The sequence below is a fragment of the Mirounga leonina genome, unplaced genomic scaffold (genome assembly GCF_011800145.1).
Source record: "Mirounga leonina isolate KUSES-001 unplaced genomic scaffold, KU_Mleo_1.0 Mir_126, whole genome shotgun sequence".
NCBI lineage: Eukaryota > Metazoa > Chordata > Mammalia > Carnivora > Phocidae > Mirounga > Mirounga leonina.
The window spans coordinates 8,837,640-8,853,487 of record NW_023270314.1 but is presented as its reverse complement, the minus strand read 5'-3'; the positions used below and the strand labels follow the sequence as shown (position 1 = coordinate 8,853,487).

Sequence of the window (15,848 nt, the reverse complement as noted above, 5' to 3'; positions counted from 1 at the left end):
AATATAATGATTCTCAAATCCACTCCAGATCTCTTTGATCCAATCATCTATTCCTCGGCTGATGATGTGAACCCAGCTTAGGATCCTAGAAATGACAGACCCATCCTGTCACAATGACTCAGTATTTGGGTACAAAAGATCCGGGCTGGTGTTAAGATATAGAACTTAAGTCTCCTTGCTTCGTGGTCAGGCCAATACAGGGAGTGGATCACTAGGTGTGATAATAATGCCTCATGCTATCTAGTCTGTTCAATGGAATGAATTCATATGTATGAAAGAGAATGTATCGGGCAATATATAATGAGATTAATAGTTTTTTCTCCGGTTTATTTCTCTGGAGATAATTTTTTTTTTTTGACCATTAACTCACATTTGTAAAAGAGATGGGTGTGAAATGTGGAGGGGTAAGTATGTAGGAGGGAGGAAAAAATATAGATACATTTAGATGATTCAGATGAGCTGGGCTTCAACCATCTATCACTTTTTTGTCTGCTGCTCAACTCCATTATAAATATATTTTATATATTTGGTCTTGAGAATCATGGCTTCCTCTGCTCTCACTGACAGAATGCCTGAGACTGTGACCCAGAGCTAATCATATTGAGCAGCATTTCCCCAGGAGCATCAACCCTGGCATCATCCTTAACATCTTCTAATATTGCCCAATGTTGTATGATCATCTCTCATGCACTAACTTGGATTCTTATACACGATGAGCTAAGCTAAGTCTCTGATTGCAATGATTTGAAATTCAATTTTTATCCCTGCTGTGTATTCCCAACCCTAAAGGATTTGGTTCTGAAAGCCCCAGCCCATGTTTTACTAAATTTTTTTTTAATAAAGGAAGCTAAATGAGAAGGATTTCTTTCATAGCTATATGAAACAGAATGAAAGAACAATTAAATGAATGATTGCTTCCAATTTTCTCTGTATTTAAATGAAGTACTTTTAATTTCTTGATTTTACATTCAGGAATCAGTGAGTAAAAGACTCATTTAGTCACAACCTGTGAAACCACTGAAGTGAACACAGATGTGAAAAATCGCTTCCACCCTTCCCTTCCCCTCCTCCTCCTCCCTTGTAGCTCCCTTCCTTCTCCTGTCTTCTCCCCAGTCTTCTCTGCGTTTGCCCCTTTCCTGCTGCCTCTCTCCTGTACCTGCTCCCTTTTCTTCTTCCTCAAACTCTTGTCTATCTTTCATACTTTCCTTGCTTCAGGTATACCCAGGCCCTGGGAAAAGATCTTTTAAATGGGTATTTGTTTGATTTTATCCTATGCTAACCATTTTGTCTTACTTACTTCACACATATTTTTAATATTTTTCCACTTGATTTAATTGTCATTTGAAATGTCCTTGTAATGAAAAGTGCAGTTTCAAACGTGAAACTGAACTGTGGCTTTTATTCCATTACCTACGGAGCAGCTAACTTCATAATACCATCTCTCTGTGGCATGTGCAAGGAATACAAAGCAAACTCCCATCCCACTCCACGACAGCGGTCCCCAATCGTTAAGACAATGATGAGATAATGAAAGTATGGCAAAGCCTCAGAGGGCAGTTGTCAAACTAGAAAGTCAGCACAAGTGGCCATGTCATGAAGGGATCCCCCGCCATTAATATAAAAGGGGTGAGGAAATTCCAGATTCATCCTTCTATAACCAATGATCCTCACAAGCAGAAAACCCAATGCGCTCCCTTTGGATGGGGGCATATTCTTATTTTCAAGAGTATATATAGATCAAAAGGGAATCAACATCTTTGTGAATTCTGAAAACTTATTTTGATGTTAATGATCCCCATCAGCCCATTGTTGCAGGGTCCCTTCCCCAAAACTGCAGGGATGCCTGGGTGGCTCAGTTGGTTGGGCGACTGCCTTCGGCTTGGGTCGTGGTCCTGGAGTCCCGGGATCGAGTCCCGCATTGGGCTCTCTGCTCAGCGGGGAGTCTGCTTCTCCCTCTGACCCTACCCCCTCTCATGCTCTATCTCGTTCTCTCTCTCAAATAAATAAATAAAAAGAAAAAAAAAATCTTAAAAAAAAAAAAACTGCATTCTAGTACCTGAAACTGGTAATTTCCTTCTAATTACGTGGCTCTAGCCATTTGAACACTATTTCTCTATGAAACAGTGTGTTATTTCCTTAATTTTAAACTAATGGAAGTACAACCTGAGGGAGCTGCAGAGGCCCTTTGCCATCATACTAATGCCTGTTAAGCAATTCTCTCCAGCCCTTGTTTGTTTTTGTTTTTTTTTTCTTCTTGAGCCTAATCTACAACCCTGTTGTGGAGGAACATAGATCCTGTGCATCACAGACATCCCATTTACAGTTTTAATGTTGAAAATATAAACCTCATAATAGGGCAATAGCTAATTCAATTCATTTATATGGTTACTGAGAGTATATTAGGTTTTGCCATTTACTCTACAAATAATTTATTTTGTGATATTTAGGGCCTAGGGTACCCTAAAATCAGAGTTTTCTTTTTAAACCTGAAAATGTCTCCTAATGGAGAAATTAACAAACATGTCTAGAAATTTTATGCTAAGACTAGGAAGCACAAACAACTCTGACATCTTACTAAATGCTATTTTATAAAAATGTCTAAACTTGCAACATTTTCAAATGAAAGCATAAACTGGCATAAATATTTAGGAAACACAGTAATAAAAGCTAATAACAGCAGAAAATCTACCAAAGAGCTGCAGAAATAAGCAAACTGGAATGCCAAGTCCCTTCCATCTACCCCGGGGCCTCTAAAATCAGGCAAGGGGTCAGGAAGGTGCTATGATCACACCCCCCTCCCCCCAGGACCCGTTAGATAGCTGCTGTAACCATATGTTTGACAGAAGAGCTGCAGAGGAATCTGGGCATAAAATCAATATGTGCCGACCACGGAAAGTGGGCCATATATGTTTTGACGAATAAGCTACTCCCAAGATTCATACGAGTCACCTCAGGCTCTCTGAGCTCATGAGGCAAGTATTTAGTGCACTTAAATAGTGATTTAAGAAATGAATCCCTGGGGACCTACCACTTACATTTGTTATTGATGGTTCTCTGGCAGGATAATCTGACCTACTGTCTTTGTGTCAATAACACATTCATATTCAAACCCATAGTTTGCCTTTGAGGAGGACGGAAGCGTTTTGCTTCACGTGTTCAGGCTGGCTCGCTCTCTCTCTCCTCAAGGGGCCAAGAGCATGCTGCAGAGTCAAAGTTGCCAAAGGGTCATTTATCACTATCTGGCATATTTAGTACTGCCGAGGAAAGTATGTATGTAATAAAGCAGAATATATTTTAAGAGGAGTAAATACAATTTTTTCCTGATTGACATATATTATGTAAAGAATTCCACTGTAATGTACAAATGTATATACACATGTATGCTGTAATATACCATACTTTTGTATTAAAACAATTCGAGACATAGATCATAATGTATTACTTGTTGCTTTAGGAATACAGAATGAATGAGTCCAAACGTATAAATATATATGAATTATTGGATTAATCAGTTAAAGTTTAAAAATATGATTCAATGTTTCCATTAGACTTCCTTTTAATATCTTTGTGCCTGTAACGGGCATATGTGTGTGGCACCATGCCTGGAATATTGAAGACATTCAATAAACTCCCATGTCTTCCCTTCTTCCTCTTAGTCTGTATAAATCTGGTAAAATGTCAAATCAATTTTCAGAATAGCATCAATAAATCTTTGTTATATGTTGGATATTTTACATGTTTGTTATCAAAGCATAGTGATTTTGAAGTCTTATAAAGGATATAGCTCTGAGATATAGTTATCCATTGCTAATGCTGTGGGGGGCATGGGGCTTTATAGGAAAGTAGAGGAAAAACTTTGAGAAAACCCATGGGTATCATGAAATCAAAGTAACACTGTCATAAACAAACCAAGCTACCAATGAGCCAATTTCTAGATTAACTCAGAAAAGTATTAAAGAGTCCATTTTAAATGCCCCTCCCCCCATACTCCCTGCTCCTGAGTCAATCTGGATGCACTACATTTCCCTCCTGGCATATCCTCCATGTGGCACCCACCATGTGATGAATCACACCCACACTAATTACACCACTAATGTTTCTGTGTTGTAAGTGGATTTTTCACATTTGCCTATTAGCATTGCGATTGTTGGTTGGTTGCCAGTTTCTTAAGACATATCAGTCAGAAAGAAAAACTGCTACTATTTAATCTTGAAATAAAGTCCCTGAGCAATCCCAGAATATGTGAGCTCTCTAGAGAAAATCTTATATCCAGAAAAATAATAGCAAAGCATTTTAAAATTGTAACTTATTTTAATTAAGTGCTCAAAGTATCTAGCTAAATGAGTCCACACTTAGCTTTCCTTCATTCTTTCTAAGTTGAGTCACCCGGGCAATTGAAATGTCATTAATCATCCAGTTTTCATAGCATCATTACTTTCTTCCCACCACCCAATAACTGGTAATCCCTTCCTACCAAAGATAAGAGTCAAGCCCTTATGCTACTTATTTGGAGAAGAAGAAGAAGAGTTGGATCTCTACCAACAAAGAGGGAACTTTAATCCTTATCTTCAGTTTTTAAGGCTATTTGTACATTGGATATGCTTTGCAATTAGAACTAGCCTTGGCCACAGTCCCCTCAACCTATTACGAAAAGATAAATACGTCTATTTTAATATTTACTTATGAAACAAGAAGCTGAATTTGGAGCTCTTGAAACTGTAATGTCTACTCTTTTTTCCTTCTGGTTCCAAAAGAAACTACATCGCACCTAATGGACGCAATTTGTTGTATTGTATTTCGTTAGTGAGCTTGCTTCCCATATTAAATATGCCTTCTGCAGTGACTGTGGCACTTTGTTTTACATATAGTCTTGTTTATATATGTTCGACAGGAGTTTGAGACATGCATATTTACCCTTCAAAAATGTTTTTTTCCAGCTGAAGAACTTCATGAAGACCTACAATGGAGTAGCTGCTGCCTCTTTCTTGAGAGCCGTGGAAACCGTCGAAGCCAACGTGCGCTGGAAAATGCTTTATCAAGATGAGCTTTTCCAATGGTTAGGAAAAGCTCTGAGACACTAAAATCTCTCTTATGAACAATTCAACTCCAAATTTTGGGAGAAGACCTGCTTTCTATGGAATGAGGAAAATGTGCTATGTGAAAAATGGCCAGATTTTCAGCGTTAACGTGTGGGAGGAAATTTCTTTTTTTTTAATTTTTGGTTTTGGGGGACTTTTTGTTTGTTTCATTCATTCTGTTTTGTTTCTCTACTGGGTGTTCTTCTCTAAAGAAACTCTTGCAAGTGAAACTAGCCATGATGGCTTCAGCTGTACATTCCTTGCTGTACAGGACCAAATATGATAGTGATGCATGTTGATGTTGCAGTCAGTTTGGAAAAACATATTCAGAATATTTTCTGCATGGTTGTGTGGTCCTGCCTGTGTTCAGCATGCTTATTTAAACTGTCTGACGTCATATGTGAATGTATGTTACATCCAGGATGGGCATTACACAAAAGCACAAAGATTATCTATGACAATCAGTGTTGCAATGAAAGAAGAACTAAAAAAGAATTCTGTTCTTGGTCCTGGGCAATGTGGGAGGTGAAATAGCCCTTTAAGTGATCATTATCCCTTCTTTCAGCACTTGGATTGTCTTGCAATGATGACTGTGTTGCTAACTCATTTTCTTCGAGTTAAAGCCGTGTATATGTTTAAAAAGTCATATAGATGGTGTATACATATGTATATGTACAGAGGGAAGCCCTATATGTATATAGTATGTTGTACACTGCACTTCTGCAAAGAATCTCTTCTGATCAAAGAAACTTTATCTCTTTTTATAAACTTATGCAAACTTTGAAAAGGCTGAAAAGAATTTATCTTAACACTCTCCTTTCTGATGATTTCCTGACGAAATTTCTCAACTGTTATAGATTTTTTTCATCTATTTCCTGAACAATGGTCTATTCTACTACATGAAAATGAGTTCAAACAAAATTTATGTATAAACACTCTTCTGATTCTCCAAAGTGGCAGCCACGTATCCGAAATATAGATTCTGTCATCATTCTGGTCAAACTTCCTGTTGCATAAAACAATTGTGCACATTTAATAATTATCAGTGCTGAGAAAACGTTTCTTTTCCATCTTATTTGTTTTTCCATCTCATGTTGGGTGGTCCAGAGGGTTAAAAACTCTGTGTGTGTGTGTGTGTGTGTGTGTGTTGGTCTTTGTGTCTGTGTCAGTCTAATCCTCCATTAAGTGACCGGGCCTCAAGTAGCTCAGATACCATGTAATGACCTTGGATCCCCGCTGCGCCATCTGTTTAGAGGAAAGTTACTTTCCTTGAGCAAAGCTTTTCCTTTGGCATTGACAGCTCTCTTCTACCTAAGAATTTTAAATAGCCCTTGTCATGGCTGTCTGTTATGTAACACAAGTGCTTTTAAATGGTATTCTCACCCAGTAGGCCAGCTCTCCAAACATTGTTTAGATTATCCAAAAATGAACTTATTTTAAGTTTGCCATTATAAAATACCAACACAATCACTGGACCCAAGGCAAAAGTTTGTGGACAACTTTCTACTGTCCTGAGGTTTTCCACTCCTCCAAATCTTCTTGCAAATTATTGAGAGAAATATATTCTAATAGTCACTGAACATTGGGGGGAAAAATAGGTATTTTAGAAGCCAGAGCCATAGATTTATTTTGAGTCTGTAGTAAAAAGGAGCAATTTCCCAATCAATTGAACAGGTGTCACCCACAATTGAATTTTATCTTTTTAGAAATTAATAACTATTACTCATACCTAACATTTTCAGCACTTCTTTCAAGTAAAACAGATGAATTTTAAGGACACTGTGTGGTATTAGTAAGACCTAGTAATACTTAGTATAAAATCTAAAAGGCATTCTGATCAGAAGTCATGAAATTTTACTAGTACTTATCACATATATAAAATCCTTAAGGGACAAGTTCTGAGACATCACAGTAATAAATACCACACTGCTGTGCAGGTCCAAAACATGTACAATATCACTCTTGGATTCATGGAATAGAGGTAAATAGATTAAAAAATTAGAGATGGATGTCGTATTTTGTGTCATGAACTACTAAAAATTCTTCGTAGTTGTGACGTTCTTTTTGAGTGAAATCACCATTTCCAGATTTGAGTTAGAAAGGCTTTTAGAGTTCTTCTTTCCTCCCCGCTGTTAATAATCTTAATCCTCTTTCAGTATTTTAGTGGCCTTGAACAACTGGTTTAGCTATGATGTCAAATCCTATATGTGTAATTATGTGCAACATTCTATACCTCATAGAATATCTGTTCAACGGTATAGTGGTATCAATGGCATTGAGATGGAATTTCGGTTCTACGTATTTTTCAATAATTTATCCTTTCCAATGTTGAAGATTATATCAGGCTTTAACATTTTTTAGTTGTTTAAATAAGTAATATTTTCCAAATAATAAAATGACCAATGAGATCTCTTGGAATATTCTGTAAAATGTAGTTATAAAATTCTATTTTCTACATAGACTTTTTATCTTTTTTCTCTTCTTTGTATGTTTTACAAGTCCTATATATGCATGAAATGACAAATTGTTGAAAGCATTCAATATCTAGGCTTAAATCTTTACTCTGTCAATATATGTTCAACACAAAACTTGGTTTCAGTTAGACAGAACTAAATTGTTTACCATACCGAATATTAAATATCACCAGGTAACTTATAAATAAAAAGTTTTTCCCATTTTCACACATTTTTCCTTAAACTTTTCTTAAAATCTTTAAGTTTTTAAAAAATAGATGAGCACGAGCTCTAAGGTTAATTTCTCCAATGTGAGGTTGATTCCTGAGTTTCAATAACCCAGATTTTAATTGGCGCTTTAGCTGATTTTGGTTTATATTATTTCTAAGATACTTCCTATCATAAGGCTGAGATTTTTGTGACAGTGCTATTTACAAACATAACTGTAATATCTTACAAGGTTATTAAGATTATAATGTACTTATAAATTGCATTCCATTTGCAAAGAGCTTTTATACGTGCTGTTTTATTGGGCTCCTTTCAAAAACATAATAAATTATATTAGCCCTGATGGTCCGATGAGAAAACTGAGGCTCAGAGTAGCAACATGAACCATTGAAAATTACATAGTTGTTATTTGGAGAACAGGCACAGTAACCTTAGACTTTGAATAAAACCTTCCTACAATGAAATCAGACGTTTTTGAAATGCCTCTATCCATTGCACGAGTTGGAGGTCTTCCAAATACCAGAAGCAGCGTCAAAATACATGATGAAATAGGTCTACACTAATTATATTATTTTTTAAAGTTTGTGTTTCTGATTGGCATGATGTCAAACAACTGGATGAAATGTTCATCAGCAATTCACTTCAGTCAGTATAAGCAGCCCAATATTGTGACAAAAAATATAGTTCATTGATTATAGTTTCCTTTTTTGATCTTTTGGTGAACACTGTTTAAATAGGACTTTAACATGGTGATAATTTGCTTTATTTTTATACACATTTCTCTGGTAAACTCTATCTGTAGTAACAGATGGTCAGGCCACAGATAAAATGGTTTCCATCTAAATCAGTGAAAATAATATTCAGTAAAATGTTATGCAGACTAAATTGTGAAAAAGCAATGTTTATGCAGCTGCAGCATAGGAATTCCTGAAGAAGTTTACAATGATATATTTGATTAAAATCTACTGGCTGTTAAAATTTTAAGGGATTTTTTTTTTCTAAGAAATTGAAGACCTAAAATAGCTCAATTATTCTCAGGATGACCTGAGGTAACCACATATACCTCTTAAAGACATAGTACAAGTGTATATAATGAGAAATTAAGATTCCTACACTTTTTTCTTCCTTTACCAGAGATCATAGCTGGATCATTTGACACTGCTAATTATATGGGGTAACATTCAATTTAATTAGACAAATATTTATAGAGCACATTTTATTTCACAAAGCACTCTGTGAAGGGAAAGGAAGGAAGAGCAGAAAAAGGCCTGGATGAATTCACATCACAATAAATGCAACAAACATAAATCATGAGCCAATCAGAGTGAGGGCAACAAGAAAAATAATTACATGCTACAGAAGAGAAACTAAATTTTTAGGTATAGATAATATTTTGCAATTATTTTTGTACACTAGTTTTCAAAACGTTTATGGTACTTGAGGATAATTCTCAATGTTTGGTTTCACAGCACTTAATTATGTTTTACAGAAATGTGTAACATTTAGAAAGTATAATAAAACCACATGGTTTAAACTTTATAATTGGAATATAAACTGGGATAGAATTTAAGAAAAGCTATTTGAGCAATTTAATAATATCAGTAAGTTGCAGGAAGAATGTTTAACCTACTTACGTAAAAGTAGTTCAAGTTTTCTAAAATAGGTTTAGCATACTATTTGTATATTTACAATGTGTTAATTTTAAGTTAATCATATATTCTTTAAAGCAGATTCAACAATTCTTAGCCTCGGCAATAATGTCTTTGCTCGAATTAGTATATGTGAACTTTGAGTACAAAAATGTTCTTATAAAATATTCTAAAATTTCAAATTTTAGTTATATAAGAGTAACCCTGAGTTCAATTGCTTTGAATTAATAAGGAATTTTTTTATTAAAATATTTTGTTTAATGTGGTTTCTATTCAGGAAAACTCTAACAAAAGGGAATTCTAGTAGCTTTTATTCTCAATTTTATTTTATGAAATTTTATTTCAAAGTTTAGAAAAGTTTTTAAAGAGTCTTAAGTATTAAAAATAAGCAGTTGGTGAAAAATATATGTTCCAGTTTTAAGTATACTGCTTATGTATAAGTATATGCATTATATTTTTAAAATAACTTTTTCACAAATGCTCATATTAGTAGTATGATTTTATTCAGATTTTGAACACATAGCACATTAAGGGACTTTATTTTGAATATTCAGTACTTTAAGGATAGTACACTGAAGATGTCTATCTTTTGTACATTCCCAGTTCATGTACTAATGCACTAAGAAAAAAGAAAAATAATGACGAATCCTTCATTTTTATCTGAATTAATTTTTTATGTGCTGTATTAATGTTAAATGAGGTCAAATACAGGAAAAGAATGAACATTTGAGTGTGTACTAAATGCCAGGCACTTTATAGACATCATCTCACTTTATAACTAAAACGCCATCAGTTCCAATTTACCAATGGGGAGACTGAGGTTAAGGGCTGGGATCAGTTTACATGACTGGTGATAGGTATTAGCTGGAATTCAAAACCCTGCAAACCAAGCCTTATGTGGTTCAAGTCAGTCGTTAATCTGCCTCCTATATGCATGGAAGCATAATGATTATCCATACAAATCAGTCTCTATAGAGGATTCGAATACTTAGCTTATTTTTTCATTGTCACTGACTCATTTAAGAAAAAATGTTAATTAGTGCATTCTGGTTTGACACTCGTTTCTTAACAGTTACTTCATATGACCTATGACCGTTTTCATCAAAATGTTTTACATTAGTGTGTTGTGTAGTGGGTTTTAAGCTACAACAGATAATTAACAGATACTCTAGACAATCAGCCTTGAAGAACAAGGAAAAAGAGAGGATGGGTTGCAAAGCTCTTCACCAGTGGACCAAAAGATCAGGTTAAACCTCTGTCCTACATGCAGAGGAGATCTATTAGTCTAGCCAGAACTTTCCTTTCGCTTAGCAATGAGGCCAGAGAACTATTCCTTTCAGCTTGGAACTGTATAGATGGACTGCAGCTGCTGAACTTACTCGAAGTTACATTTTTCCATTGGCCTGCTGTGCGTAGTAGATTCAGTGTAAGATAACTGCTTTGACCTAGCTTGGCACAGGTCAACTTACTTCTAATCACACACATTTTTATTATGTCATGTAAGTAAATGAGAGAGTGAAATGTTTTATAGCAAATATTACCGTAAGGAACATCTGCCTTGAATGTGCAGTGCATTTATCTTCCAAGTTAATCATTCAGTCGCTATCCTTTTAACCCCTACTAGGTTTGCAATACTGTGCTTGCTCTTAGACACTATCCCGTTCCCACCTTCATATAAAGTAGGATCTACTGAGTGAGAACATTCGCTCTTAATTTTGTGTTATTCAATTTTATTTAAAATGGGTTTCTTATCTGTCGCTTCTCAAGTACGAAACATTTTTCAAGTGAATTTCTCCTCAAATGTTGTTTCTACCTTTTAAACTATGGTATAATAGTAATCTCACATTACCTTTTTAAATGCTCCCTGTACATTGTCACATATGAATATACTTGCCATTTCCTTTGCTATATTTTAGTCCCTTTATGTTTTGATAGTCATTGAAAACAAATTCAGACTATAAAATAAAACACATTAGTTCTATGAAGCTTATGCACTGTCCAGTTACTCAGAGCAAGATGAGACATTCTGCCCTTGAGCTTTCAAAAGTGGCTTTCTGGATACCACTGAATTCATCATAATCTTTTAAAATATTAGGTGGACTATTTCTAATGAACCTGAATTAATTCAGCAATAAAGTTTATTTTCCTAAAGCCATTTCCCAAATGGACAGACTTATTTAAAATATGCCAAATGGAAGTACTTTTTTCTTTTTAATATTTTATGATTTAGAAACAAAACAGTAACTATTCTTTTAGTAAATACAAGTTACTAAAGCATTTACCAAATAAATAACTTTGTGTTAGTTTAGCAGATAAGTGTTTTCTATGGTATGCCTTTAAAATTATTCAGTAAAAATTGAATCAGTATGTATTCAACATGAAATTTTTGTTCCATTACAACAAAACACTAACAAAGTGGATTTTTCTAAATGAGAAAATTTGTCTTCTGTATTTAAAGCAGAACAAATTTGAATTTTGCCTCTGACAGTAAAATTTTGTACTGTAATGTGTAATTCATCACTGTCTTAATTTTCTGACATGTGCAGATAAGGTCAAGATAAATACCTTCTGCTTTTTCATTCTTCTGTTTTCACTTGAGAACCCATTTTTAAAATTCTGAGTATACACACTGTAGAGGTCCATGAAAGGAGAAAAAAATTCACTAGCTTTTCTCACATGGGCTTTTCCAAAACTGTACACATACTGAAGCTAGAATAAAGAAGTATGTATTTATGCAACATTGTAAAAAGAAAAAAGATACTGAGGTAGTCTTTTTTCCAATTATATGCCCTTAGAATAAATTAAATGATCTGCACTTTGGTAAAAGTGATTTCACCTGCAATGCATTTCAGATTGCTTTTTAATAGGTTTTCCACATTGGACAGACTGTCAAGATCCCTGAATTTCAAGAACAGTCTTCAGTAACAACAGGACTATAAAATATATATAATCAGGACTCATAAGTGGTACTCAAATTTTTCAATGTCTCAGGGTTTTTCTCTTTCTAAGGGTTGTTCAGAGGACATTAAATTTGGCTCTGTGTAGCCACCTATATGAGATTTTAACCTTGATACTTTGTACCGCCATAGGAGATCCTCCTCTGTCATGAGCATGAAAATAAGAAGTGGAAACCTTTTTTTTTTTTTTTAGAAATGGAAGTCCTTTAAAGCCAGAATCAAGGCTATTCCTATTTGTATTATAGCCAGTGTCTACATGTGTATGTACTGGAGAAATATAGATTTATATATTTATTTCACATAGATAGAGATATATGGTATCTCTCCAAATCTATATCATCTATATATACACATATAGTCTATTTATTTCTGTACTGAAATGAAAATTGTGCTGTGAAATAATAACAGAAATCAAAAAATGGTTATTGTAAAATATCAATTGGGGGAGTTGTGCATGGGTACCATTTTTACCTGAAGAGCCTGTCAAATGGATCATTAAGTTATAGAAGCATGATTGCAGGAATTTTCTCTAAGAATCATGCAGGAACTTACCAAGAAGCAGTTCTGATGAGATCAGGCACTTTCAGGGTGGTATGACTGTAGACACACACACACACACAAAAGCCATTCTCCCTGGCCCCCAACCCTAGAGATTCTATCTCAGTAGGTGATGGGTGGGATGTAGTCATCTGCATTTTGAACAAGACTGTAGGTGATTCCAGTGGAGGCAATCCATCTAGACCATGGTTTAGGGAACATTGGCAAGGCTCAGTAATTCTCTGCCTAACTTGATATTAGATTCCCCTAGATAGCATTTAAACCATACTGATGTCTGAGCAGTACTTCGATCCAATGAAAAAGAATCTCTGGCATAGGGCTTCCGCATCAGCATTTTTAAAAGACCCCCAATGATTCTAATACACAGTCATGGTTAAGAACCTTGGGGCAGCAGATACCAAATTGAACAATAAGTCCCTTAAGGAATGTTACCCAGGTACCTATTTTTAGAAATCTAAGACATTCTTATTATGGTTTGACTTTCTTCACTAAATACAGAAACAAAAGCTGTATTGTCAATTAGCTGAGTAGTGAGAAGCAAATAAGCTTGAACGACGGCTCGCCCTGCTGTATACCAGGTCACTGGTGCTGTGTGGGAAGCCGAGTGGTCCCAGGCCATCCGCGTAGATGCCTCTTTTTCCGTGTTCTGACACTGACATTCTCCTGTCACCCGCTTTCTCTTACATCCTTTTCTCTATAGTCTTAATGAGTATGACTATATCCACATCTACTATCAGCAATAACAATTTTTCAACTTTTATTTTGCTTTGAAATAAAGGGAAGGCCCATTGGCAGGGTGTTCCATCAAATGACTGCACCTTTGCCCTTCTGAACAGAACAATTGTTTTCTGTGCCTCATCTGGCAAGTGCCTGAAATTGGAGCTCAAGCCTGACACATGGGATAAAATGGTCACATCAGGGAAATAAACTTACCATAAACTATTATTATAAATGGTTATCATCTGAAATATTCTTTTTTCTAGTTCTTTTCCAGTTTCTTTTACTCTCACTTCTGTCTCTCTCTCTCTCATTGTGACCTGCCCGCTGAGCACTGAGCCTTCTTCAGCAAGAGACACTATATTTTTCACTTGACATTGCAAAAAGAATAGTGAAAGTTTTGAGCTGTTAGCATATCTGTGTGCATAATAGAAAGTGACATGTGTTCCTGGGATTGTCAAACAAGGCCCAAAGGGCATCTGGGCACATTGAAATGGCCTGGTTGTGCTCTTGACTCTTTGTGCTCATTCGTCAATTCTTTAGTTCTTGGCCTCCCTTGGGTTGTTAAATTTTGCTTTCCTTTCTTAAAATCTCTGGCTAATTAGAGATTTCAGAATACAAACGAATTCATTTTTTCACTGGAAAAGGAACTAGAAACATTACCACTTCTGGAACATTTTAGCAAACTAGTAGAGTGTGAATTATTTAATTGGAGAACTCTTGAACCATATCTAACCAAAAAAGCACCCTAATCCCCTCTATCCCTACTTCTGCTATTTTTTTCTTCTCCGTCTTTTACCCTATATGTAATTGTCTTGATATGATTTAACAGTGAGCCAATTTGCATGCAGAAAGGAAATTTTGCTGTAGAGTAAGACCTTCCAAATTAGTAGCTTCTTATTAAGTTAGCAAAATTTGTACAATGACTAACTTCACTGAGACATTTTTTGACAAATTCAGGTCTACCCAAGAATTTCAACAACTGGCTGCCAGGTAGAGTAAAGGAGGGAACTGCTTAATGAGCAAAGATCTGTGTAGAAGTCCTAAAGCTAAAATCTTAATAGGAATGGCTTCAAGCTAACATTACTAGGTAGACATACACCAAAATTTAGCGCAAAAATGGAATGGGAAAGTAGGCTTGCCATATTTAAAATGGCAGGGGACTTCAGCACACAAAGATATTGCAAAGATGTAACGTGTGTCTAGAGGACTACAGACAGTTTAAGTATAACACCCATATACTATATAAGTAAGTTGTTCTGTGCGTGGATGACCTCAACATTTTTCAGTGATATTTGAGTGAAAGTAATTGAGATAAATGAAATGTTTCATGTAATAACACAAATTAGATGTTTCATGTGTGTATGTGTGTGTGTTTGTGTGTATGTGTGTGTGTGTTGTGATGGAGGGGGAATGGAGGAGAGTTAAGAGCAGAGGAAGAAACCTTAAACCAGGCACACTTCCACATGGAAAAAAAATGAAATTACAGTCCCACATTACACATTAAAATAATTTTCCAATCTTTTAGACTCAATTTATTCAATTTGTAGTTTGAAAATTCTCATCTTGTTGCATATGAAAAACAATACCTGGTGATTTAGAAGACAGATTTAGACTGAAATGTGATATTATTAGTTTTGGTTCAATAGAAAGTGACATGAGTTTCTAGAACTGTCAAGTAGGATTCTAGATACATAGAAACTGGCAAAAAGAAATGCCAAAACCTAACTTTGGATAAGTAAAACAGGAAAAAAATCACGTTGTCTTTTCTGGTTAGTAACAAAACATAGGAACTCCATGGTTAGATATGTAGATGAGTATCTGCTTGTTTTGTCACAAATTCATTTTAAAATAAGGTTCCCCCTGTGTTAAGTTTCTAGTCATTCTTGTAACTTGAACAACTTGAGTGATGGCAAATGCTTTGTTTGAATTTTCTGTGTAAAAATTTCATTTGCTTTGACTACAGATATTTATCTTACTATAATATTCATCATCACTTAAGAGGTTTGATTTTGTAATACAGACCTTGTACAGATTGGCCAAATTGCAAGAGTCAAGCAAAATATCACATGCCATGCCCTAGGTACTATATACTTCTAGGAATGCCAAAATTTGAAGTTTCCTTAAAAGGATCAACTTGTTCCACATAGCTCTAGATAATTAATGGTCCAACATTTGAATACTGCTAAGCCACATCTCAATTAAATA

At 35.2% G+C, this 15,848-nt stretch overlaps 1 protein-coding gene across 1 annotated transcript in view; it reads left to right on the top strand.

The window, feature by feature from the left end:
- The window catches only part of TRHDE (thyrotropin releasing hormone degrading enzyme), a 363,215-nt gene extending 357,065 nt beyond the window's left edge, over positions 1–6,150 (top strand). Inside the window, exon 19 of the mRNA XM_035002118.1 lies at positions 4,938–6,150. Within this exon, the coding sequence (XP_034858009.1) occupies positions 4,938–5,081 (144 nt within the window). The 3' untranslated portion in view covers positions 5,082–6,150. The remainder of the gene's footprint in view (positions 1–4,937) is intronic.
- The last annotated feature ends 9,698 nt before the right edge of the window (positions 6,151–15,848 follow it).